Source organism: Vipera berus, assembly GCF_964194415.1.
Source record: "Vipera berus genome assembly, chromosome: 6".
In the NCBI taxonomy this organism is placed as follows: Eukaryota; Metazoa; Chordata; class Lepidosauria; order Squamata; family Viperidae; genus Vipera; species Vipera berus.
The window spans coordinates 24,557,294-24,582,362 of NC_138208.1; the positions used below are offsets into that span (position 1 = coordinate 24,557,294).

Below are 25,069 nucleotides of genomic sequence, written 5' to 3' on the forward strand. Positions count from 1 at the left end.
TAAATTGAATGAATTAATGAATGAACAAGGAAATATTCATGCCCCTAAAATAACACTAAAATAAAAAATAAAAGTATACTGCTCAAAAAAATGAAGGAAACACTTAAACAACACAATGTACTGTATTTAATAGTAGGATGTCTTATTTTGTGTTCCCTTTATTTTTTGAGCAGTATAAAATAAAAAGAGAGGTAATACATGAAAGCAATATTTTATGGAAGCAATATATTATTTTAAATAAATCACATTTATGTAAAAGTCCGCTTTAATCATAGAATTAAATCATCTTTTGCCTAAATTTCTAGTCTCTTCTTTTCAATTAAAAATATCCCTGCCAGACTTTTCTACAGCACCAAAGCACTAAGAATGCTGGCTTATTCTGTGGTTTCACTAAGTACCTTATTCAATTTAATATAACACAGAAATTTAATCATTATGAGTCAGATTCCAAATTGCCCTTCCACTAGTATACAGTTCATAGCAAGTAAAGTAGTCCCAAATTCATGATGCCATCTCACACAGATTAAGAAAATCAGCAACTTGCTAGAACAGATTTCTAGAACATTCACCCAAACCAGCTTCTTTTACCCTCTGTGGAATCTCACTCAAAGACATTCTGAATCACAACACATGCTGATATGAGAAGTATTTTCACCCACAAATTTAGGATATGTGTTTCAAAATAGTTAAATCAACTATTAGCCAACTAACTCAACCAGTTAGCTCTTTGGGAATACATACAGATACATAGTTTGCATAGAGACAATATACATTCCATTTCTACAATGGTCAGAAGGAGCGCACCTTTTGTGCCTTGCGCTTATCGGCTCGTTGGTTCTGATGATAGATGCGACTGAAGTTGGAGACAATGACTGGAACTGGAAGAGCAATGACTAAGACCCCGCTGAGAGAACAAATGGAACCAAATATCTTCCCAGCTATTGTCTTCGGCACCATGTCACCATACCTGGGGTAAAAAACAAAAGTCTGCTTAAACACATAAGCTATAATTTGCCCTTTCAGGACTCAACAGTTATGTATCATTCCACTATGTGAACAACTCTTTGTATTGTTTTTGAGAGAGACCCTAGTATTGCTAGTCAAGACATCAATTTATATGCATCCAGTATGTCTTTAATGGTAAGGAAAGGGAGGCTATTGAAAAATATGGTGATGTCATTTCAGTTATTGAGATCTAGTTGAATTGTTGTATCCAAGGTGGCTTGGAGTTACACATGTGGTCGATCAGTCTTTCTTTTTTTCCAATTTTCTAGAACAGTGGTTCTCAGTGTGTGGTCTGCAGATCCTGTGGGGGCTGTAAGGTTGTCACAGGGGGTCCATAAAGGCTTGAAGAAGTGTTATGATTTAAATCTTAAGGCTTGGGAGTCCTCAGCCATGGTCCATGGACACAAAAGTATTTAAAGGGGGGGTCCATGGTGAAGAAAAGGTTAAAAACCACTGTTCTAGAACAGTGATTCTGAGGACATTTGGAAGCTAGATAAAATTGGAAGGTCTTGTTAAAAATCAGTTCTCCTGCTCTGTAGAAATAGAAATATTTTTATCCCTACAAAAAAGTTACCTTTGAATGCAACTCTTTGAAAATAAATAAGGGCTTCCTATAAATAAAAGAAGGCTGATGCAAATAAATGGGTAAGGAAAATGTATTCTCTCTCATATATTATCTCAAAAGATGGAACATATAGTTGTATTAATTGGAAGGAAATTCAAGGAAAACAAACCAAATTCCTTTTCCTTGTAAAAAGTAATGAAGTGATAGGATTGCTGCACACAGTATGATGCCAGCAATTGGCTCTGTGACTTTAGAACAGAAATATCTACATAATGGTAAATTAGAGTGCCATAAACTGCTGATAATTAAACAGAGCATCTTCATTCAATATAATAAGTGCATTGGGATAGGCCTATTCCATTTTCTATTTTGAAAAGTTTTTGTCTGCTTTTTAAATTCATGAAATGCAATCTATACAAATGTTTGAAGTGATCAAAGGGGTTCTTCCATCTATCATATCATCATCATCATCATCATCATCATCATCATCGTCATCGTCATCGTCATCATCATCATCATCATCATCATCATCATCATCATCATCGCTATCATCTTCCTTACAGCAGTGACTACCTCTTCAATGATTCCTAATATACCTAGGAAGCCTGGAAAAGACCTTCATTTCAAATCCTGGAGAAATGTTCAGTTAACATGAACATTACTGAACTATAGATAAACCAATAGTATGACTCAGTATAAAACATCAGTATAAAATAACTTCATTTAATTCCATTTATTACTACTATATATCACTTGTCTTTGGTACAAAATAAAAACAGAACTCAAACGAATGAACCTTTATTGTCAAAGTACAACCATGTATACATTGAGATTGGCTGAGCCTCCCTTCGTGCCCCCACCCCCAACTTACAGTGACACAAACCCTCCATCTTATTACACCATGTGAGCTAATTGCACAACACACTGGCCTCGCAAGTCAATCATGCATAAAGTTTATAAAATTATTTCCCGTTCAAAAGCCTAACAGCCCATGGATAAAAGCTGTTCTTCAGCCTGTTGGTACGGCTGACTATACTCCTGTTGGTACGGCTGACTATACTCCTGTTGGTACGGCTGACTATACCGGATGGTAGGAGAGTAAAGAGATACTGTCCAGGGTGTGAGTCATCCCTGAAAATTTTCCTCACTCTTCCAAGGCAGTGAGCCCTGGCGATGTCATCCAGTGGTGTCAGGGGACAGCCCACAATGTCTTGTGCTGTGCTCACCACCCTCTGTAATGCTTTCCTATCCGCGGCTGTCAGACCAGCATACCAAACCACAATACAGTACGAGAGGACACTCTCTATAGTAGACTGGTAAAAGAGGGTCATTAGCCATTGTTCTACCCTGTTCTTCCGCAAGACCCTGAGAAAGTGAAGCCTCTGTTAGGCCTTTCTGGCCACCTGGGTTGTATTAACTTTCCAGGTAAGATCTTCGCAGAGATAGACAAGCAGATGGGCTTGCAGTAGAGGTAGTAGATGCTCAAGGCTATCCCATGAACAGTTTGGTTGAATTTCAAGGCCACCTTAATTAAAACTGGGAGCCTTCAAAATACTGCATGCGAGGAATAAAATGTCATTTGAAGAATCATCAGCTGCATTCTTCTTCCACCCTTCATTACTGCTCTAGAAATACTTTGTAACATATTATTAGTGCTATCCTTCTTTCCAAAAATCTGTTGATGCCCTTGAAGTGTAGCAGCATGTTACCTAATTGACTAAAATTTAATTCATGACAATAATAATTTGTGTCATTTCAGTAACATTTCAAGATAATACAACATGTCAGTTCCATACTCTAAGATAAATTTTGGTACAGATCCCAAATAAATCCAATCTAATAAAAGAAAAACCTATATGGAAATAGCCTCTCCATTGGTGTAGGAGGAAGTACACCTATTCCACTGCTGATATAATGGCTATTGAGGAAACTTAAAAGTGCCTTTTGATGTGAATAGGTATGCCATAACTGAAAAATAAAACTTATGCTCTGCCTTAATTAGTACTAAACTAATGACATTTATGTTTTCTTGTTCAGTTTGAAGTATAACAACTACATTGTGAATACAGGTGTCAGACCCAAAACTAAGACAGACACATGGAAATTATTCCACGCTGAGTTCTTTATTGTTTTATACTAATGGACAAAATCTTGCCAGACTGAGGACTCTGTTATCTCCTACAAAATACTTTGAACTATTAGGGAAGAGTTTCTTTCACATGTAATATCTGAGCTGAGTTGGCTCTTACTCTTCTGAAATGTTGTTGTTGTTGTTAGTTGCAAAGTCGTGTCCGACCCATCGCGACCCTATGGACAATGTTCCTCCAGGCCTTCCTGTCCTCTACCATCTTCTGGAGTCCAGTTAAGCTCACGCCTACTGCTTCAGTGACTCCATCCAGCCACCTCATTCTCTGTCGTCCCCTTTTTCTATTGCCCTCAATCTTTCCCAGCATTAGGCTCTTCTCCAGTGAGTCCTTCCTCCTCATTAGGTGGCCAAAGTATTTGAGTTTTAGCTTCAGGATCTGGCCTTCTAAAGAGCAGTCAGGGTTGATCTCCTCTAGGACTGACCGGTTTGATCGCCTTGCAGTCCAAGGGACTCGCAGGAGTCTTCTCCAGCACCAGAGTTCAAAGGCCTCAATTCTTTTGCGCTCAGCCTTTCTTATGGTCCAACTTTCACTGCCATACATTGCAACTGGGAAGACCATAGCCTTGACTATACGCACTTTTGTTGACAGGGTGATGTCTCTGCTTTTTAGTGTGCTGTCTAGATTTGCCATGGCTTTCCTCCCTAGGAGCAAGCGTCTTTTAATTTCTTGACTACAGTCCCCATCTGCAGTGATCTTGGAGCCCAGGAAAATAAAATCTGTCACTACCTCCATTTCTTCCCCATCTATTTGCCAGGAATTAAGTGGGCCGGATGCCATGATCTTAGTTTTCTTAATGTTTAGTTTCAACCCAACTTTTGCACTCTCCTTCTTCACTCGCAACAAGAGACTCTTCAGTTCCTCTTCACTTTCTGCCATTAGAGTGGTATCATCTGCATATCTTAGGTTGTTGATATTTCTTCCAGCAATCTTAATTCCAACTTTTGATTCATCTAGCCCTGCCTTTCTCATGATGTGCTCTGCATATAAGTTAAATAGGCAAGGCGACAGTATACAGCCTTGCCGGACTCCTTTCCCAATTTTGAACCAATCAGTGGTTCCGTGTCCAGTTCTCACTGTTGCTTCTTGGCCCGCATATAGGTTTCTCAAGAGACAAATAAGATGTTCTGGTACTCCCATCTCTTTAAGAACTTGCCACAGTTTGTTATGATCCACACAATCAAAGGCTTTAGCATAGTCAATGAAGCAGAAGTAGATGTTTTTCTGGAACTCTCTAGCTTTTTCCATGATCCAGCGTATGTTGGCAATTTGATCTCTAGTTCCTCTGCCTCTTCGAAATCCTGCCTGTACTTCTGGTAGTTCTCGATCCACATACTGCTGGACTCTAGCTTGTAGGATTTTAAGCATAACTTTACTAGCATGAGAAATGAGTGCAATGGTGCGATAGTTTGAACATTCTTTGGCACTGCCTTTCTTTGGAATTGGAATGTAAACTGATCTTTTCCAATCCTGTGGCCACTGTTGAGTTTTCCAAATTTGCTGGCAAATTGAGTGTAGCACTTTTACTGCATCATCTTTTAAGATTTTGAATAGCTCAGCTGGAATACTGTCACCTCCACTAGCTTTGTTGTTGCTCAGCTTTTCTAAGGCCCACTTCACTTCACATTCTAGGATGTCTGGCTCGAGGTCAGTGACCACCTCATTGTGATTATCAGGGACGTTAAGCTCATTCTTGTATAGTTCTTCTGTGTAATTTTGCCATCTCTTCTTAATCTCTTCTGCCTCTGTTAGGTCCCTGCCATTTTGGTCCTTTATCATGCCCATTTTTGCATTGAACGTTCCCTTCATCTCTCCAATTTTCTTGAAAAGATCTCTGGTCCTCCCTATTCTATTGTTTTCTTCTATTTCTTTGCACTGTTCATTTAAGAAGTCATTCTTATGTCTTCTAGCTATTCTCTGGAATTCTGCATTCAATTGGGCGTATCTTTCTTTTTCTCCCTTGCCTTTTGCTTCCCTCCTTTCCTCAGCTATTTGCAAAGCTTCCTCAGACAGCCATTTTGCTTTCTTGCATTTCTTTTTCTTTGCGATGGTTTTGGTTGCTACCTCTTGTACAATGTTGCGAACCTCTGTCCATAGTTCTTCAGGCACCCTGTCTATCAGATCTAATTCCTTAAATCTATTTGTCACCTCTACTGTATATTCAACAGGGATATGATTTGATTCATACCTGAGTGGCCTAGTGCTTTTCCCTACTTTCTTCAGTTTAAGCTTAAACTTTGCAACAAGAAGCTCATGGTCTGAGCCACAGTCAGCTCCTGGTCTTGTTTTTATTGACTGTATAGAGCTTCTCCATCTTTGGCTGCAGAGTACATAGTCAATCTGATTTCTGTGTTGACCGTCTGGTGATGTCCATGTGTAGAGCCATCTCTTGGGTTGTTGGAAAAGGGTGTTTGCTATGACCATCGTAGTCTCTTGACAAAATTCTATCAGCCTGTGCCCTGCTTCATTTTGTACTCCAAGGCCAAACTTGCCTGTTATTCCGGTTATCTTTTGGCTTCCTACTTTAGCATTCCAATCCCCCATGATGATAAGGACATCATTTTTTGGTGTTAGTTCTATAAGGTGCTGTAGGGCTTCATAGAACCGGTCAATTTCATCCTCTTCAGCACTGGTGGTTGGGGCATAGACTTGGACTACTGTGATATTGAATGGTTTGCCTTGGATTCGAACTGAGATCATTCTGTCATTTTGAGGATTGTATCCCAGTATTGCTTTTCCTACTCTTTTATTGACTATGAAGGCTACTCCATTTCTTCTGAGGGATTCTTGCCCGCAGTAGTATACCTGATGGTCATCTGAATTAAATTCACCCATTCCTGTCCATTTTAGTCCGCTGATACCTAAGATGTCGATGTTCAGTCTTGTCATCTCTTGTTTGACCACGTCCAGCTTTCCTTGATTCATGGATCTTACATTCCAGGTTCCTATGGAGAAAAAATCTTTACAGCATCGGACTTTCCTTTCACTACCAGACATATCCACAGCTGAGCGTCCTTTCGGCTTTGGCCCAGTCGCTTCATTCTTTCTGGCGCTACTAGTACTAGCCCTCTGCTCTTCCCCAGTAGCATATTGGACGCCTTCCAACCTGAGGGGCTCATCTTCCAGCGTCATATCGTTTTGCCTTTTGGTACTGTCCATAGGGTTTTCATGGCAAAGATACTGGAGTGGGTTGCCATTTCCTTCTCCAGTGGATCACGTTTTGTCAGAACTCTCTGCTATGACCTGTCCGTCTTGGGTGGCCCTGCACGGCATAGCTCATAGCTTCATTGAATTACGCAAGCCCCTTCGCCACGACAAGGCAGTAATCCATGAAGGGGCCTGAAATGTACCTCTCCCTATTAGGGATCCACATTACTTCAGAACACTGAAAGTGTATATACAGAGAATTTTGCTTCTATTCAGGCACACCTCTTTTCATAGAAGTTAAACTTCATTTTCATTGAACACAAAAAGGAATATTCTTAGAAGTTTATGAGGAGTGGTGACTTTGACTTTTAAAAGTCAAAGTGGCAGCTGCAACTGCATGATTGAAATCCACCTCTTTTTATGTGTGTATCACATGCTGGTCACATTTAAAAAATAAGATTTTTTCTTTACTTTGAAAGTTAAATATGTCTGTCATGAATGCCCCAAACACATTTAAATCTCTTTGCTGAATAAGTGTTAAGAATGAATTTGGAAAGTCATAAAACTAAAGCAAGGAATTAACACATTGTAATAATGAGGAATTCTACCAGAGGACATAATGTACCATTATATTTATATTTATATTTATATTTATTAAATTTTTATACCGCCCTTCTCCCGAAGGACTCAGGGTGGTGTACAGGGCAATAAACATTAAAAAACAAAGTACAAAAGATTAAAAACAATTACATGATTTATTCCCGATATATACAATAGTTAAAACCATATTAAAACCCAACCCCAAACCCATCAGATAACTGAAACAGGGAAATCAATATTTCATATTTCATACCACATGACACAAATATACTCATACTTAACAAAAATATCTCCATTGCAATTCAATTACATTTTCTCCATGAAAGCTATATGCAAGTCAAAAAAGATGATTCAATAATTTTTCTTTTCTACCACATATAAAAAAGTGATTACAGAGATTGGAAAAATAAAGTAAATAGAAGGCCATTTAACCTGATAGTACTCATTTTGAAAAACAGGGTCATTTCTTATTAATGCATAAAAAAGATGAAAAACTATAGGTAGTTATAATCAAATCCCTGATAAATAAATGAGAAGGGGAAAATAATCAGAGAGTGGAAGAAAATGAAAAGCGAGCAGAACAAGCAACTAATCTGAATTACTTTTTCAGATGAAAGACTGGCCGTAGCAATATGGCTCATTACTAGGCTGCGGACAGCCGAAGTCACACCACCAGGCAATTTTAAAGCAGCGCAGATGAGACTGGGTGAGATCTACCTCTCTTAAATCCTAACTATTTTTTTTACCTGCATAATCTGCTTAAAGTACGGTACTTTCCCCCCTGTGGAGAGGGAAGGGAGATTTTATCCCTCCCTCTAGAAACAGCGGCGACTGACTATCTCGGGAAGTTTAAAACATTGAAAGAATAACTTGATCCTAATTGGAATTCTATTTTTTTAAAGTTTGTGGACTAAAAGATTTTCTATGCTTACTGAAGATCGGGGTTTTTACTTATAAAAAAAAAGCAAAAGATTATAAAAACTTTGGATTTAAAAGAAAACTTTAAATGGTAGGAGTGACATCTTGTGACTAAACCTGATACTACAATTTGTTATTACTTAAAAGAGACTTGGCCAGCCAAATTGGATATTCATAGCAAAACTCTGGTGTGACAGTTGAGCCTATAAGTGTGGCAAAGCAATAAAGTAACGGAACTCATAATATGAACATCAGGATATTTTAGGGATTTCATTCAACATAATAGATTTAACTCATTGGTGGATATAAATAGGAATCTCAACATTCGAACCATAAAACTCAACCCAAATTTTTTTTTAAAGAGATATGTTGCTGGAGAAAAGGATGAATTCAAGATATCTATACTTGTTTTTGTAGTATTGATAAAAATGGATAATGATATTGTCTGGTTGTATATTAGACTGAAAAGAAACCACAACCACAGCCAAAAGAGTGAGAAATTTTGAAGTTGTGTGTTATTCTGAGACAATTTAACCTTTGAGTTTTCTTAGATTTCTTTGCTCTATTATTAACAATCAATTTAACATAGAAATGTGTTAATGTGAAAATCCTTTGTTCAAAAATGAATAAAACATTCCAACAATTTATTCACTACTAGCCAAATAATTAATCCATAAAATTGGGCAAGCTTCACTGCATATTAAGAGCAAAAATGTAAAACCAAAGCAAACAACTGACTGAATGCTTTCCACACGACCCTACTGACTGGCTTAAAAAAAAGATCATTAGAGGAAGATAGGAATGGTTGACACAGTGGAACAAGCAATGCCAAACATGAAATAATGTTACAGAGCTGTCAAATTATATTTGACAACTGCAAAATAGGCTGCTTATCTAAGAAGGGTGGGCCAAATTGTTAGGGAGCAGTTCTAAGTAATTCCCAAACTGCTTGGTGACTAAACGTGGAAAGAAAATGCTAATTCATTATTCATTTCAGCAATGAACATCACAATGGATAATTTAAAATGCCACTGGTTAATATTAAATAGGTAATCTTTAGAAGAATCACAGATGTGCACATATGTTTCAACAGTGAAGCTTTCAGATTTGAACTAGTTGTATTTTCCATTTCAAAATGAGCCATCATTGCTCTAGACCAGGGGTAGGCAACCTCGGCTCTTTTATGACTCATGGACTTCAACTCCCAGAATTCCTGAGTCAGCTATGCCTATGGAACTTGATGTAAACATATACATAGAGAGCTCTTATGAATATATTTTTGTATTAAAATAAGGGTGTCCCAGAGTTTTGTTTTTCTAAACTCATTTGGCATTTTGTGTCATTTATGTAACTTATGGAAGGTCTTGGTAATTGCCTTGTTTTCTTGCTCAATAAAAAAGATAGAAAATTTATTTTTCTCCCAGCAAACAAATTGATTATATCAAAGAAATTATTTCCCAGATTTTTGGGGTCACCGTATCAGTTGTCTATTGTGATAATCTCTGCTACAACTCATAAATACTATGGCAATGAACACGAGAAAAAGGTCTGACTGGTTCATTATCGACAGACCCATAACACTAGTACAAACCTAACAATCTTGTGCATTGTGTTTCTCCTGAGGCTTTTGCTGCTGTGCAGTAATCATGTGGGACTAGTTTACTTCTATTCTGCACAGATCGAAGAGAAATAATTCAAGAAACAGCTGACAGAAATGTTCAGAGAAGACTCTGTATCATCTCACCTTCTTTCGTTATCTCCTTAATGGAAAAACGTCCAAGTGGCTTGCTTATTGAAATTGTTCATTGCTTGTACACACCACTAATCTTCAAAAATGTTGCAGGACAACTTTAGATTGGTTGACTCTAAGGGGACTCTTTGGGGAGTTAGAAAAGAAGCATCAATATGATTAGGAAGAGCTTTAGAGCCTTTTGTCCATAAATACAATTGAATTGAATCGATTAGGAAGAACGTATTATGTTTCCCCATGGCATCTTGCACACTCAGACATTATGGCGAAGGCCATAGCTTCAGCTCAGAAGAGAATGTCACAGGATGCATTGAAGGTGCTTGGTTTTGATATAGGACATTAAGCTGGGAGCTTGTATAGTTTATAACCACTGAGATTTTTCACTGTTCAATTAGAACATGGAATCCATATTTCTTTGTTTTTTGTGAGTATGTCAGTTGTGGTGGGATGTGGGCAAATGTAAAGACAGTAGCTGGTGGAATCTCAGTCAAGAGCACAAACTGATGGAATGAATTGTTTTACAAGCGTGAGGTGAGTTGACCATTTAAAATGCCTCTCTGTATCAGTTCAGATGTGAAACACCTATATAATATTTCTTTTCTCCTTTTACCTCTTTAAACCATACCAGTCTTTATATTTGCTTCTATGTTCTTGATATGTTAGAAGAGGATTACAAAGCAAAATAACCCACCCTTCAAATCAACAACCCCCCCTTTCATTCTTGCCAAATAGTTGTTAAATACAAAGTATGTCATTGCAATGATTTACAAATCATGTCATGGTATCTGTGATGCAAATTGATGCAAATGATATCCATTTAATGTGAGTGGCTTATTCAGTATTTTTGTAGTGACTTGTCTAGGAAGTAGTGGACATGCCCTTTTTTGGTGGTATGTCCAGATGGAAATTACAATTTGGTGGTGACTGAAAAAAGACCTCCACATACCAGCTGTATTACTCTCCTCTCCTGAATAACTCTTATCTCAGGCAATAGTTATGAACAATCTATTTCCATTTCTGGGGTGAAGTTTTACTAATATTCAGGAAAATAGACTGAGTGTACCTTGTCCAGGCTGAAAAATTCCACTTTGCATTGTTCTAAACCTGTTTCTTTCATTTGAAAATGCAAACTTAAATCAAGCTAACAGCTAGAAACAAATCCATTGTACAATTTTACAGATTTCTATTAAAGTTGAGGTAATGTTTCCACATATATAATCTCTGTTCCAGGCATGAAAAGTAACATACAAAATAGGTTGCTGCAAAAGAGATTGAGCCTGGTCAATTTCTGATGAAACTCTGCCAGTGATGGAATGTTGAAAGTAAATAAATAGTTCAGAGGTACTATTTTTGAATCTATTATAACTGTGAATTCAAAGCACTAAGAACTACATTCAAAGATCAAATTTGGACCAGTCACCAGGACCAGAGATTTACTCTTCTGAGCTTTTGGACTCATGCTAGAGCCCATCTTCAAAGACTCATTTTGGCAAGAAAAAAACTCAGAAGAATTGCCTCTATATTTAAAGATAGATCCATATTTTAAACAATTATCTTTCTGGTCAACAGATATTATTATTATTTGTTAAATTGTTAAATTTATTTGCAGCCCACTCTGGGCAGCTTACAACAGTAAAATGGAAACAGTAAAACAGTGATTGTTAAATGAGTTGCACCTGTAATGTTGTTAAGTGAATTACTGCAGCTGGTAAGTGAGTCACATGGTTGTTAAGTGAATTCAGCTTGACTTTGTTTGTTGAAAGCCAGCTGGGAAGATCGCAAATGGCAATCACATGACCCTGGGACACTGCAACCTTTAAAAACCTATTGATTGCCAAGCAACTGAATTTTGATCATGCGACTGTAGGGATGCTGCGATAGTCATAAGTGTGTTGACTGGTTGTAAGTCAGTACTGTTAGAACTTCAAACAGTCATTAAATTAATGGTTGTAAGTCAAGGACTACCTGTATTCAGATGGGCATTTTGGCTTTTGGAGGAATTTTCTTTTTATCTCTGTTTTCCTTTCAACAAATGAAGCCCTAGATCTTCCATGCCCCCTTGGATTCTAGACAAATGTGCTGCTTGCAAAGACTGTGAAGGTCTTCGTAGGTACTCAACCAAAAAAAAACCTTGCCAAAGTCACCATTTTTTAAAATGGAGAGATTATTTTTTATCTTAATAGCTGCCCTGGGGCCAATAAATAAATAAATAAGTTGGACTGACCTTCACTGGTGCAATATTTTTTTTGAAAAAATGCTTCCCATGCTGTATTTCTTTCTCTTATAAAGATCTTGGCAGGGCAGGAATCTGTCTATAAAAGCAATGGTAGATCTAGCTAATGCTACTCATTTGTATCACATGGAGCTGAAATGAGTTAAATGCTTTGTTTATTAAGTTAAGTGCAGCTTGAGACTACTGATTTCATAGCTTCATGTTCCTCATTACAGCTCACCTTTGGGGAAACAAGGTGGGATGGATATAAAAGCAAAAATGCTATTGACTGATCATTCAATTGCTTTCAGTGAGTTGGGCTTTAGACTGACAATGTCGCCTAATCTCATTTGGAACCTGATCTTTAGGCTATTTATTCTATGAAATCCAATTCCCAAGAGGACCTGAAAAGTGCGCTGAAAGGTTCTACCTCAGAGTACCAAGCACAATTATTTTTCTCTTTCTTCAAATCTGTGTCTCAACTGAATCATTGTCCCTGAGGTGGTAAGTTCAATTTCTAATTATTGGGAGCCTTACTCATAGACTTCTTCATTTTTCATAAGTGTTGTAATGTCACCTAATATGTTCAGCATTTTCAGTGTTATTGCTCCTCCAAGGTCATTGTGCTGTTTAAAAATATACATTAAAATATACACTTTTCTTTTTCATTCTCTTGTTTTAGGAAGGTGACTGTTTTAATTAATTGTTTGCTACCAAATACAACTGGATTCTTTTTGTATACAGCTGGGACCTTTCTCAAAAATAATAAACTTGGTAAACCATAAAATATGTAATAATATACCCCTTCCCCACAATCTTAGTAGCACTGAGTTCTGACCTGTCTTTCAACTATTTTGAAACATTCTTTACATCTTTTAATATTTTTTTTTCTTTCTGTACATTAAACAGAGAACATTATTTTAAATTTGAACAGATGTCCTCTTACTTTGGTTTTTGATATGATAATCAGTGACATTGCTACTCTTACAATATGCCTCATGGTCTTACTTAATAGAGATAACATTTAATTAACATTCAATCATTAACACAGATATTTTACCAGGAATTCTTATACCATCATGGATTTATCCCCCCCCCCTACTTATTACAAAAGAGATTGCTTAATATACTTCCTCTGGGGATCCTTGATACATTTAAACCAAAGCTTTAAATTAGTTTCATAGACATTAGCTTCTCAAGGAAGTGTCTGAGTAGGAAGACAAATATAGCAAAAGAAAAGAGAAGTGCAACTTATAAGAAGGACTGCACAATCTATTCATAGTACTTTGAAACTACCTTTCTCACTGAAATGAGTGGCTGTCAGCCTTGGCCCTTCCTTCCTTCCTTCCTTCCTTCCTTCCTTCCTTCCTTCCTTCCTTCCTTCCTTCCTTCCTTCCTTCCTTCCTTCCTTCCTTCCTTGTATGATCACCTTTCAGTTTAGAAGTATGAAGTTGAAAAATGTATGCTGAGATTCTTATATTTTTATTGCTTTGGTGTTTTTCTAAAAGAGAGAGCAATATCTTTATTTTAGGGGGAAACAATGGAAACTGGTTTGGTGAAGCAATGAACTCTAGAAACTGAATATATTATTTCATCACATAATTATAAGTCATATGGGTTGAAAAGAACTTTGGATATTGTAGTCAAGGCCCCTATTCTATCTACCACTACAGGACAGCATATCCTGTATCCAGATATGACTGTCAAGGTTCTGTTTAAACATCTCTTGTGAAGAAAAGTCCAGTCTTCTGCAACAGTCTTTTTCATTATTGAATAGCTTTAATCAAAATCTTTTTTCTTGTAATTTAAACCCATTATTTCCTATCTTGTTTACTGAAATAAAACTGAAGAAGTCTACCATGTCTTTTAGCCCTTCAGCTCTAACAAACTGAAGACTGCTATCATGTTTTCCTGCAGCCTTCCCCTCCCCCCACCAATATAAATATAAACAATGTCTCCAACTATTACATGTAAGATATTTTTCTTCCTCTTGGTTTTTTATCATCTTGATTCCTATCTTTTAGACATTCCAATTTGTCAATACTGTTCCTAAAATGAGACTGGAGCTGGATGCAATATTCAAGAGGTATGTTCTGTGATCAACAGAACAGAAAGAGAACAGTCCCATCTATTGATCTTGACTGTATTCTATGTTGATCACTATCAGCAAAGCTGACACCAGGCAGAGCATAAAACAACTCAAAGAAGTAGTGCCAGATCAGATGATATGAAGAGACCTGGCCAAGAATTGCCAAGAGTCGGACATGACTGAATGGATAACAGCAGCTTCTGCATCCCACTGTTGGCTCATATTCAACTTGTGATACTTGGATACTTTCTATGTTCAGTGCTTTCTATTTATGGTCTATCCTATATTGTACTCATGCCTTTGACTTTTCCTACCCAAATGAAGGTCTTTAGTTTTTCCAATGAAAATAATCTTTAATCTATTCTTCCAAGGTGTCAATATTTTCTTGAATCTTGATACTGTCCTCTCTAACATGTTTCACATAATCTGTTTCTATGTGTTATCTACATAATGGATAGTTTTATTTTCTACCTTCTTAAACAATGGGTCCAACCCACATTTGTCTATTTTTTTACTTTTCCCCAGCTACACCTTTACCAACATAGTCAAAATAGTCCATTTTATTGTTCTTAATTTCTCTTGCTTGTATAAGTTCCATTTATATACTTGAGCTTTTTTTTTTTTTTTTTGTTGCCATGAACTTATTACATGCTGTCTGGTAAGCTTTCTTGGTGATTATGCCGATCTTGTATTTCCTATTTATCTTCCAATCCTTAGTTCAGTTAAAAAAACCCCCTTGCAACCACAACAGTGTTCTATGTTGCCCCTCCCCCCTCTTTTATTTTCATGGGAATGGTTTACAACTGAACTTCCATACTGAACTTTTGATAAGTTCCCAACCAATCTATGTTCACTTTGACCAGAGATACTTTGTCACCTTTTACATCTTTAAGCTTGTTGAAATCGATCATCCTGAAATCTGATGGGCATATACAATTATACTCCAATTTTAATTTCTGTAGTATCTTACATTCCAAGATGTTGTACCTACTTCTTCCCAAGGTTCCTCCTGCTTTTTACCTGTTCAATCTGTTTTTCTCTACTGGTTAGGATCAAATTTGGGAAAAAGTTCCTGTCAAAGTAATTATAATTTAGTAGTTGACTGGCAAAAGTAATATGTAGAAAATGAGTCAGCAGAGTATTTGGGGTTAGTGTCCCTTTAAGAGACTGTGCCTGAAGAGAATGGCAGTTGGAATCTTTAACTTACTTGAACCGTTTGTATATACTACCGTTTGTATAGACTACCTTGTATTCTGTATGCTCCCTGAATATTGTTGTTTCATGTTGTATATTAAACCCCAGTTCTTTTAACAAACCAATGTCAGACATTTATGCTCCTGTGTTATCACACGAAGAAGAAAGAAAAAGGCTGCAATAATTTATATTTTTAAACAACAGTCTCTTTTTAAGCCTTCTAAGTCCTGTCTAATGTCAGGACCCACCCCAAACCACGTCTTAGGAAGACAAAATTCTTGGAGTCAAATCTATTCCAAAAAGAATCTTTACTATGACATGCTTGGTTGTAGGAAATGAGACAGGACTTAATATTATTCCACGAACTGGGACTTCCGGTGGCGACGCGGCGCCGAAGACAGCCGTTTTCGGGCTGTCCGCTCCGCAGCTGTGTTTATCCACCGAAAACAGCGCCGATCAGCTGTTTAGGTGGATTTGAAGCCCCCTCCTCGGGAGAAGAGGAGGGGGTGAGGCCCCAGGTAGGGGTTGAGCTCTCCGGGGCCGCCTGAGCTGAAAGTTTGGGCGGCTGAAGGATTGAGCCCCCCCGAAGCCTGGGTTGCTCCGAGCTGCTCAGCGTCTCTGCTCCGGGATTTTTGGAGCAGAGCCAGGCGTCAGCGACCACCCCTGCCAGAAGGAAAGACTTTTGAGTAATAAGGAGCAGGCAGAGCGGTACAGGAGGTCAAGGTGAAGTGGATTTTTATTTTTACTCCCTAGCTCAATGGACTTTATAGCTTCAAAGTGAAAGTACGCAATAAGTGAAAGTGGGGAAAGATGGCGGCTAAATCTTCCTCTAAAGTTCTTCGGAGTGCGGGAACCTCCCCGGTGCAACAGACATCGTTGCAAACTTTGCTTCCTCCTGCACCTCCTGTGGCATTGACGCTTAAGGACTTACAAGATGCCTTTGCAAAGCAATCCCAGGTAATGTCAGAAATGATGGATGATAAGATGGCAAAGCTGGAGGAGAAACTGGAGAAATTGGAGGAGAGGATGGAAGAGAAGTTTAGTGCAATGAGGGTAGACATTTTGTCTACAATTGAAAGCGTGGCTGAATGTGTGCAACGTTTGGATGAAAAAGTGGAGGATCTTAGTCAAAAGAACTCTATATTAGAAGTAAAGGTACTGGAGAATGAAAATTTAAGGGATAAAATGGATGGAGAATTGAGCCTTGTCCAGTACCATCAGATGCAGTATGCTATTAGAATCAGGGGCTTAAGAGAATCCTAAAGAAGACTTAAAGCAGCTGATTTCTGAGGCTTTGAAAGCAGTATTGGGTCAGCCAGCTTCTGAAATAGAGGGAATCATGGATAAAATTTTTCGTGTAAATTCATGGATTGCAAGGCAGAGGAAGCTACCTAGAGATGTGGTGGTCTATTTTACAAAGAGAGCAACTAGAGATGAAGTTATTCAAGCTGCTTATGATACTAAAGTGGTGGTTGCTGAGCAAGAAGTCCTGGTTCTAAAAGAGATTCCTCTAAAAGATTTTGCATTTCTTGCACAGGAACTTAAGCAACGTGATATCAAGTTTAGATGGGAGATTCCAGTCGGCTTGGTGGTGATGCACGAAGGTAAAAGATATCGTCTGGTTACCGTGACTCAGGCGCGTGATTTCTACAGCAATGTTTTAAATGCAACCCCTCTATCACTTTTGGAAGCTGCAAAGGGATCTGGAGAGGGAAAATTTCAAGATGCTGAAGGGGGACAGACAGAGGAGAACGGTGCTGGAGGGGATCAAATTACAGCTTCATTGGCTGCTGCTGGAGAGCAGAGGTTGACGCGTGCCGCTTTAAGACGAGCAAGACAAGTACAAGAGCAAGACCAGCAGAAGTTTATGGAACTCTCAAAGCGTACTTACAGTGAAGCTGTGGGAGGAGCGCGGCCTAAAGAAGTTACAGGGGCCATTGAAGATGTGCTCCAAAAGCTTCGGGACGCCAAGCATGGCGACTAAATTTCTAACCTGGAATGTCAATGGATTAAATTCACCACAGAAGAGAAAGAAAGTTTTTCAATATTTAAAACAATTTAAGACTGATGTTATATGTTTGCAAGAAACGCATATTAGGGTTATGGATCAAAAGTATTTATCGAACTCAAGGTTGGGCACGCAATTTGTTGCCTCCGCGATGAATAAGAAAAATGGAGTGGTTGTCTATGTTAAAAGTACTCTAACAGCGGAACTAATTGAAGTAGATAAGCAAGGAAGATATGTTATGATAGATTTGCTGTTAGAAGGTAAAAAAACGCTTCTAGTTGGACTGTATGCTCCTAATCAACAACAAGCTGATTTTTTTAGTTCACTTCACACAAAGGTTACTCAATTGGATTACAAATCATTTATTTTTATGGGGGACTGGAATGGTGTTTTGGACGTACAGATGGATAAGGCTGGTTCTTTTAAGCGTGTTCCGAGTCATGCCAGATTGCCTAAATCTTTTTTTGAAATGAAGGACGATTTGGAACTGTGAGATATTTGGCGTGACACACACCTACACGAAAAGGATTATACTTTTTTTTCTGACAGACATCAATCTTTTTCCAGGATTGATTTTATTTTGCTGACTACTGATTTTTTTTCTAGGATTAAGAAGGTAAAGATCTGTGCAAGAACTATTTCTGACCATAGTCCAGTTTGGTTAGAGATCAATAAGGACAATAGGGATAGGCGCTCCTGGCGCGTAAATGAGAATTTGTTTAGAAATCAGAGAAATGTGGAAGAATGTAAACAGCAGATGAAGGATTTTTTTGAAATTAATATGAATAAGGATACCTCTATGGACATGGTATGGGATGCTAGCAAGGCCTACATGAGAGGGGTGTTGATATATATGAATAATAAATGCAGACGTATTTTGGAAGTTAGAAGGAAAGAACTGGAGAATGAAATTAGGGAAAAAGAAAAGGCCCTAATCGTGAATCCATTGGATGTGAAGACCAAGGAGGTTATTAATCTATTAAGAGGACAATTTGATAAGTTGATGGCTGATCAAGTGGCAACCAATTTACGGTTTGCTAGGCATAATACTTTTTGCAATGCTAATAAGCCAGGTAGATGGCTAGCTTACAGACTAAGGAAAAAGCAAAGGGCTTCTAATATAGATAAAATTGAATATAAGGGAAAGGTTGTGTTCCAACAGGATCTTATTAAGGAAGCTTTTGTGGATTTTTATTCTAAATTATATGCTAAGGAGAAGATTAATGAAAAAGACATTGATGTATATTTGGAGAATGCTAGCATCCCGGTTCTTACGCAAGCACAAAAGGAGGAGATTAATCAATTGATAACAGAAGAAGAAATTCTTATAGCAATTAAGGAATTGAAGGTGGATAAAGCGCCAGGTACGGATGGTCTGACTGCGGCTTATTACAAAAATTTACAATTGGAGTTGATAAAGCCGTTAAAGGAACTGTTCCAGACAATTCAGAGAGGGGGAAAGGTGCCTCCGTCTTGGAGAACTGCTTTTATCTCTTTGATTCCGAAGGAAGATCAAGATGCTACTCAAGTAAAAAACTATAGACCGATATCACTTTTAAATACAGATTACAAGATATTTGCTAAGGTGTTGGCTAACAGATTGATGAGGGTTCTGCAACAGGTGATTCATGTGGATCAAACTGGGTTTATTAGTGGTAGGCAAATGAAAAATAATGTGAGGCATATAGTTGATGTGATAGAGTTTTTGGAAAGGAACAACCAGATCCCTGCGGCGCTAATTTTTCTAGATGCTGAAAAAGCTTTTGATCAATTGAATTGGCAATTTTTGATGAAAGTTTTAGATAAAATGAATTTTGGGGATAAATTTTTGCAACCAATTAGGGCATTATATCAAAAACAAACTGCCCGAATAATAGTTAACAATAGTTTGGCTGAAGCATGTAATATTGAGAAGGGCACAAGGCAAGGGTGTCCGTTATGGCCTTTATTATTTGTGTTAACATTGGAGATATTATTGGTAAAAATACGGAATTCGGAAATAATTAAGGGTATACAAATTAGAGATCAGGATTATAGATTGAGAGCGTTCGCAGATGATCTGGTTGTTACGGTGACCCAGCCGGAGAACTCTGTTGTGGACCTGATGGAGATAATAATGCAATATGGGAAGGTTTCTGGATTTAAAGTTAATGCACAAAAAACTAAAATTCTGGCCAAAAATATGACAGTATCGCAAAAGGCCCTTTTAGAAGGATTAACTGGATTTGAGATTGCTAAAAGGGTCAAATATTTGGGGGTGTTTTTGTCACCCTCTAATACAAAGTTATATAAAAATAACTATGAAAAATTATGGGGGAAAATTCAAAAAGAAATGGAGAGTTGGGAAAAATTGCAATTGTCTTTGCTGGGAAGAATCGCAGCAGTGAAAATGAATGTCCTGCCTAAATTTCTATTTTTATTTCAAATGATGTTGTTGTTGTTAGTTGCGAAGTCGTGTCCGACCCATTGCGACCCTATGGACAATGTTCCTCCAGGCCTTCCTGTCCTCTACCATCTTCTGGAGTCCAGTTAAGCTCACGCCTACTGCTTCAGTGACTCCATCCAGCCACCTCATTCTCTGTCGTCCCCTTCTTCTATTGCCCTCAATCTTTCCCAGCATTAGGCTCTTCTCCAGTGAGTCCTTCCTCCTCATTAGGTGGCCAAAGTATTTGAGTTTTAGCTTCAGGATCTGGCCTTCTAAAGAGCAGTCAGGGTTGATCTCCTCTAGGACTGACCGGTTTGATCGCCTTGCAGTCCAAGGGACTCGCAGGAGTCTTCTCCAGCACCAGAGTTCAAATGATACCGGTTCTTAAAAAAGATTCTAATTTGGAAGAATGGCAACGGGGTATCAATAAATTTGTTTGGGCAGGGAAAAGGCCACGAGTTAAACTTAAGATTATGCAGGATACTCGTGAAAGAGGTGGTCTCAAAATGCCTTATCTTAAATTATATTATGAAGCTGCTGCGTTATCAGGAATAAGTGATTGGATTAATTTGACACAAGAGAGATTATTAAATCTTGAGGGCCACGACTTGTTATTTGGCTGGCATGCATATTTGTTGTATGATAAGAAGGTAGATAATGTATTTAAAGTGCATATTTTAAGACAGGCATTGTGGAGAGTTTGGAAGAAGTATAGACATAAGTTAGACTGCAAGATGCCGTTGTGGGCAATTCCAAAACACGCAATAGAAAATATAAATGTTGGTTTCAAACATGATGTGACTACGTATAAGGAGATTTTAAGCTTGGAAAGAAGTGTCTGGTGTTTAAAGCCGTATAACCTCTTGCGAGATGAGAAGATTGTTCAAACTTGGTTTCAATATACTCAGTTACGGGCCAGGTGGAAAGAAGATCAGAAAACTGGTTTTGCAATGACTGATGAAAATTTGATAAAGCAAATTAGAAATCAGGGTCCAGCACATATCAAACGAATATATCTTGCATTGATAGAAATTGACTCAGAAACAGAACTTGTTAAAGATTGTATGATAAAATGGGCCCAGAATATCCAAGAAGTTATTACAATGGACACGTGGGAAAAGATCTGGGTGAGGAACGTAAAATTTACACAAGCTCAAAACCTAAGAGAGAACTTTTATAAAATGTTTTATAGATGGCATTTAGATCCTAAAAAGCTTGCAAGTATGTATCCGAATTATCAGCCAAAATGCTGGAGGTGTGGTGGCGAAGATGCAACATATTTTCACATATGGTGGACCTGCAAAAAGGTTAAGGCTTTTTGGATAAAAATTTGGTGGAATATGCAGAAGATCTTCAAGCAAAGGATAAAGTTTTGTCCGCAATTGTTTTTGTTGGGTATAATTACAGATGCTACTGTTGTGGACACTAAGCTGATGTTGAATTTAATTACAGCAGCAAGACTTTTAATAGGTCAATATTGGAAGAAGGAGGAATTGCCGACTATAGAAGAATGGACTTTAAAGGTTTCTGACCTGGCGGAAATGGCAAAGATCTCGGCTTATTTGAAAGATCATTCGCAAGAACGTTATATTATGGAGTGGAAAAAATGGATTGAATATATCCAGAACAAATATGGGACTAAAAAGTTTCATTTAGCATTTGAATAAGTCTTCCTTTCTTTTTTCTTTCTTTTTATATGTAATATTAGTATTGCTTGTAGTTATCTTATCTGAGCTAGAGAGTGATAGATTTAAGAATTTATTGTTGGTAGCATATGGATGTTTATGATTGTTCTTTGTTTTTATACCTTGTACTTAGCTCTGGGAAGTCGGGGGGGGGGAGTGGGAAAGGGGGGGAGGGGTAGGGAGGGATAGGTAGGGGTGGGGGGAGGGGGGATTGTTAAAGATAAAATGTATTCTAAAACTTTTCAATAAAAAAAATATTATTCCACGAACTAAACCCTTATATAGAGTTCCCGGTTTAACCCCCCCTTAGCCCCATTTGGTCAGCCCCCCATCCTTTCTCTCGTATCATCCATCTCGTGGGAAGAAGGAACTTAGGACCTTTCATGTTTATTGCTCTCTTCCGTGACACAAGCCAGATGCTAGCCCTCCCTTTTGTTTCCCCAGTTCAAAAGGCTTCTCCTTTCCTTTGAAATGCCTAATACTGGTTCAATACACATCCATTCTCTTCTCTTCGGGAGATGGCAGAATCCATGGAATAATGTTTTAAACATACATTTATGAATATGATATAAATGGATTCTGACAGCCTTCTAGAAAATGAAACAAAGAACAATACCACTGAAGAATTTTTCAGATTTTTGCAAGCACAGCCAGGTTCCAATAAATGTTGAGTTCGAAGAATGACAGTTTTTGGTATCTCTCTGTGTTATGTCAGTTGTCATCTTTATTTTTGTAGCCTAGAGATAGTAGCTGTATCATTTGCTATCTATATCTTAAAATAGTCATTGCCCCCCACCCCCCAGAATAAATCACTATCTTTGGTCTGTAACACATGTACCTAGATCTGATCAAAGATTCTGTGCTGAAAAATATAAACCTTTATATGAAAATAACTGTGTTATACATAATGCTTTTCTTTTTGCTCTTTACTGTTCTACTACAAATAGTAAATTGTGCATCAATGGTGAATTAAGCTTTCAGCTTTGAAGAATAATTATGTTTTCTCTCACAACTTTTTCTCCAGTGCCTGTGCTTAAAATTAGGTTGCAGGATGCAAAGGGTTTGCTATTTTTATTTCACTGACCAATAGATTTCGAATTTTGGTATAAACAGCATGTAGAAAAATATCCTCTCTTGAAAATAACTCACTTCTCCAAACATAAAACTGCACATTCACATGATTACTTCTATGTGATGGTTGCATGATAAAGCTACCACCATAATATTAAAACTATTTTTCTCCCTTGTGCATCCCCAACAGGTGTGTAATGCATATAAACAGTTCCACATTTACCAGCAGTGAATGAACTAAGTCTCTCTAATGAACAGTAATTAAGCTAACAAATTATAGATGAATTTATCAATATCATGTGTGCATATACTATATGTAAATGGGAGGTAAGGTAAGAACTAACTCTAATCCATTCAAACTAGGTTACATGCAGTATTTCAGATGTGCATGGAAAATTCTTTTGAGTATAGGTAGTCCTAGATTTACAACCTTTAATTTAGTGACCATGTGAAGTTACAAAGGCACTTAATTTATGACTTATGACCGCTTTTCACACTTATGACTGATGCAACATCCCCAAGGTCACATATCAGAATTCAGGTGCTTGGCATCAGTTAACAACTGTGATAAAAAGCCATTAAATGGGAAAAATTCATTTAACAACTGCCTTGCTCAACAATGTAAACTTTGGGCTCAATTGTGGTTGTAAGTTAAGACTACCTGTAGTTGTTTCACATTTTGTGGAACTAGGGGAGGCTTCTGCTTTCCAGCAAATGAAAAATATTTTAAACACTCCTAACTGAAGGATTGTGGCTTCTTACAACTGTTTTGGACCCATTGTACTGTACACGTATAATAACCATGATGCATATTTTGCCTTTTAGTCACCATTTCCCTACATGATCCAAAACTGAACCTGTGCTTATATAGGGCAAAACAATTAGTGAACCAATACTTTAACTCAGCCATAAAACATATAAGGTACAGCTGAAACCAGAACAGGAGCTCAACTAAAACAGGTAATGAATTGATTCCCTGCCCTAATGAAAGGAGGCAGATAAAGTTGTACCATTGCTAAGAACTTTGCTAAAGATAAATACATGGACAACATCATAGAAACATTGATAGGAAGGCAACTTACATGTAATTCAAGCCCTGAATCTTCTAAGCCAGTATCATATACATTGTGTTTCTCAGACCTCTCTGAAACTAAATCTAAAATATTTTAGATGCAAGACATTGGTTCAATTACCAAGACAGAGCTATGCTTCACTAGCTCCTCTGATAGCAAAGGAAAGGAGAATTTCAGTCTTTAAAAGAAACTGCTACAAGAATATATTTCTTTATTCTCTTTTATGGCATAAGAAAACAAAACAGTGTCAATCTGGGAAAGTATGTAAATATAAAAAGATCACTGAATCAATGGATATTTAAGGAGGCTTACTGGAAAATATTTAAACAATACTAAGATATAAACATGTTCATTTAAAAAGTTCTGCAACCTCCCAACAACATAGTAGACAACATTAGCAATTATTGAAACAATACCAAGATACAAAGTGTTCTTTTAAAAAGCAGATCCATGATATATGTTCTGCAAGATTCCAAAGACTCTATCTATATATGGGTAGTCCTTAACTTAGAACTAGTTACAACAGCATTATAAAAAGTTACTTATGACCATTTTTCATACTTATGAATGTAGCATCCCCATGGTCACATGATCAAAATTCAAGTGCTTGGCATCTTGCAAATAATGCTTTTATGACAATTGCACTGTTCTGGGGCCCTGTGATCACCATTTGTAGTCTTCCCAGCTGGCTTCAACAAGCAAAGTCAATGAAGGACAGCAGATTCACTTAATGACTGCATGATTCAATTAACAACTGCAGTGATCCACTTAACAACTGTGGCAAAAGGTCATAAAATGGGGAAAACTTAACAAATGCCTTGCTTAACAACAGAAATTTTGGGTTCAGTTCTGGTCAAAAGTCAAGTACCTGTACTGCTAAAGGTTGTCATTACCTTTAACTACTGTACTAAAGATTGACTTAACCTTTAACCAGGCAAAATGGTGCATCATAGAACAGCAGTTCTTGAATGTGATCTTCCTTTTCAGCATATGGTGACAGTTTCCCAGCCAGTTTTGCAATCCCTTCCTCCCTCCCTCAACCAGCAGCCAACCACTTACCTGCCCGCTGGGAAGGAAGGCAAGATAAGGCAAGAATTACACGGCCAGTACATAATAGAAATAGCAGGCAAGGCAGACAACAGCAAGATCTGGCAATGTCTAAGAGCAGAAAAAATGAAGAAAG

At 37.6% G+C, this 25,069-nt stretch overlaps 1 protein-coding gene across 1 annotated transcript in view; it reads right to left on the minus strand.

Annotated features, from left to right (window-relative positions):
• The window catches only part of KCND2 (potassium voltage-gated channel subfamily D member 2), a gene marked incomplete at its 5' end in the record, with an annotated part of 331,962 nt that overhangs the window by 23,673 nt on the left and 283,220 nt on the right, over window positions 1-25,069 (minus strand). The window contains one exon of the mRNA XM_081331014.1: window positions 805-967. Within this exon, the coding sequence (XP_081187140.1) occupies window positions 805-967 (163 nt within the window). The remainder of the gene's footprint in view (window positions 1-804; window positions 968-25,069) is intronic.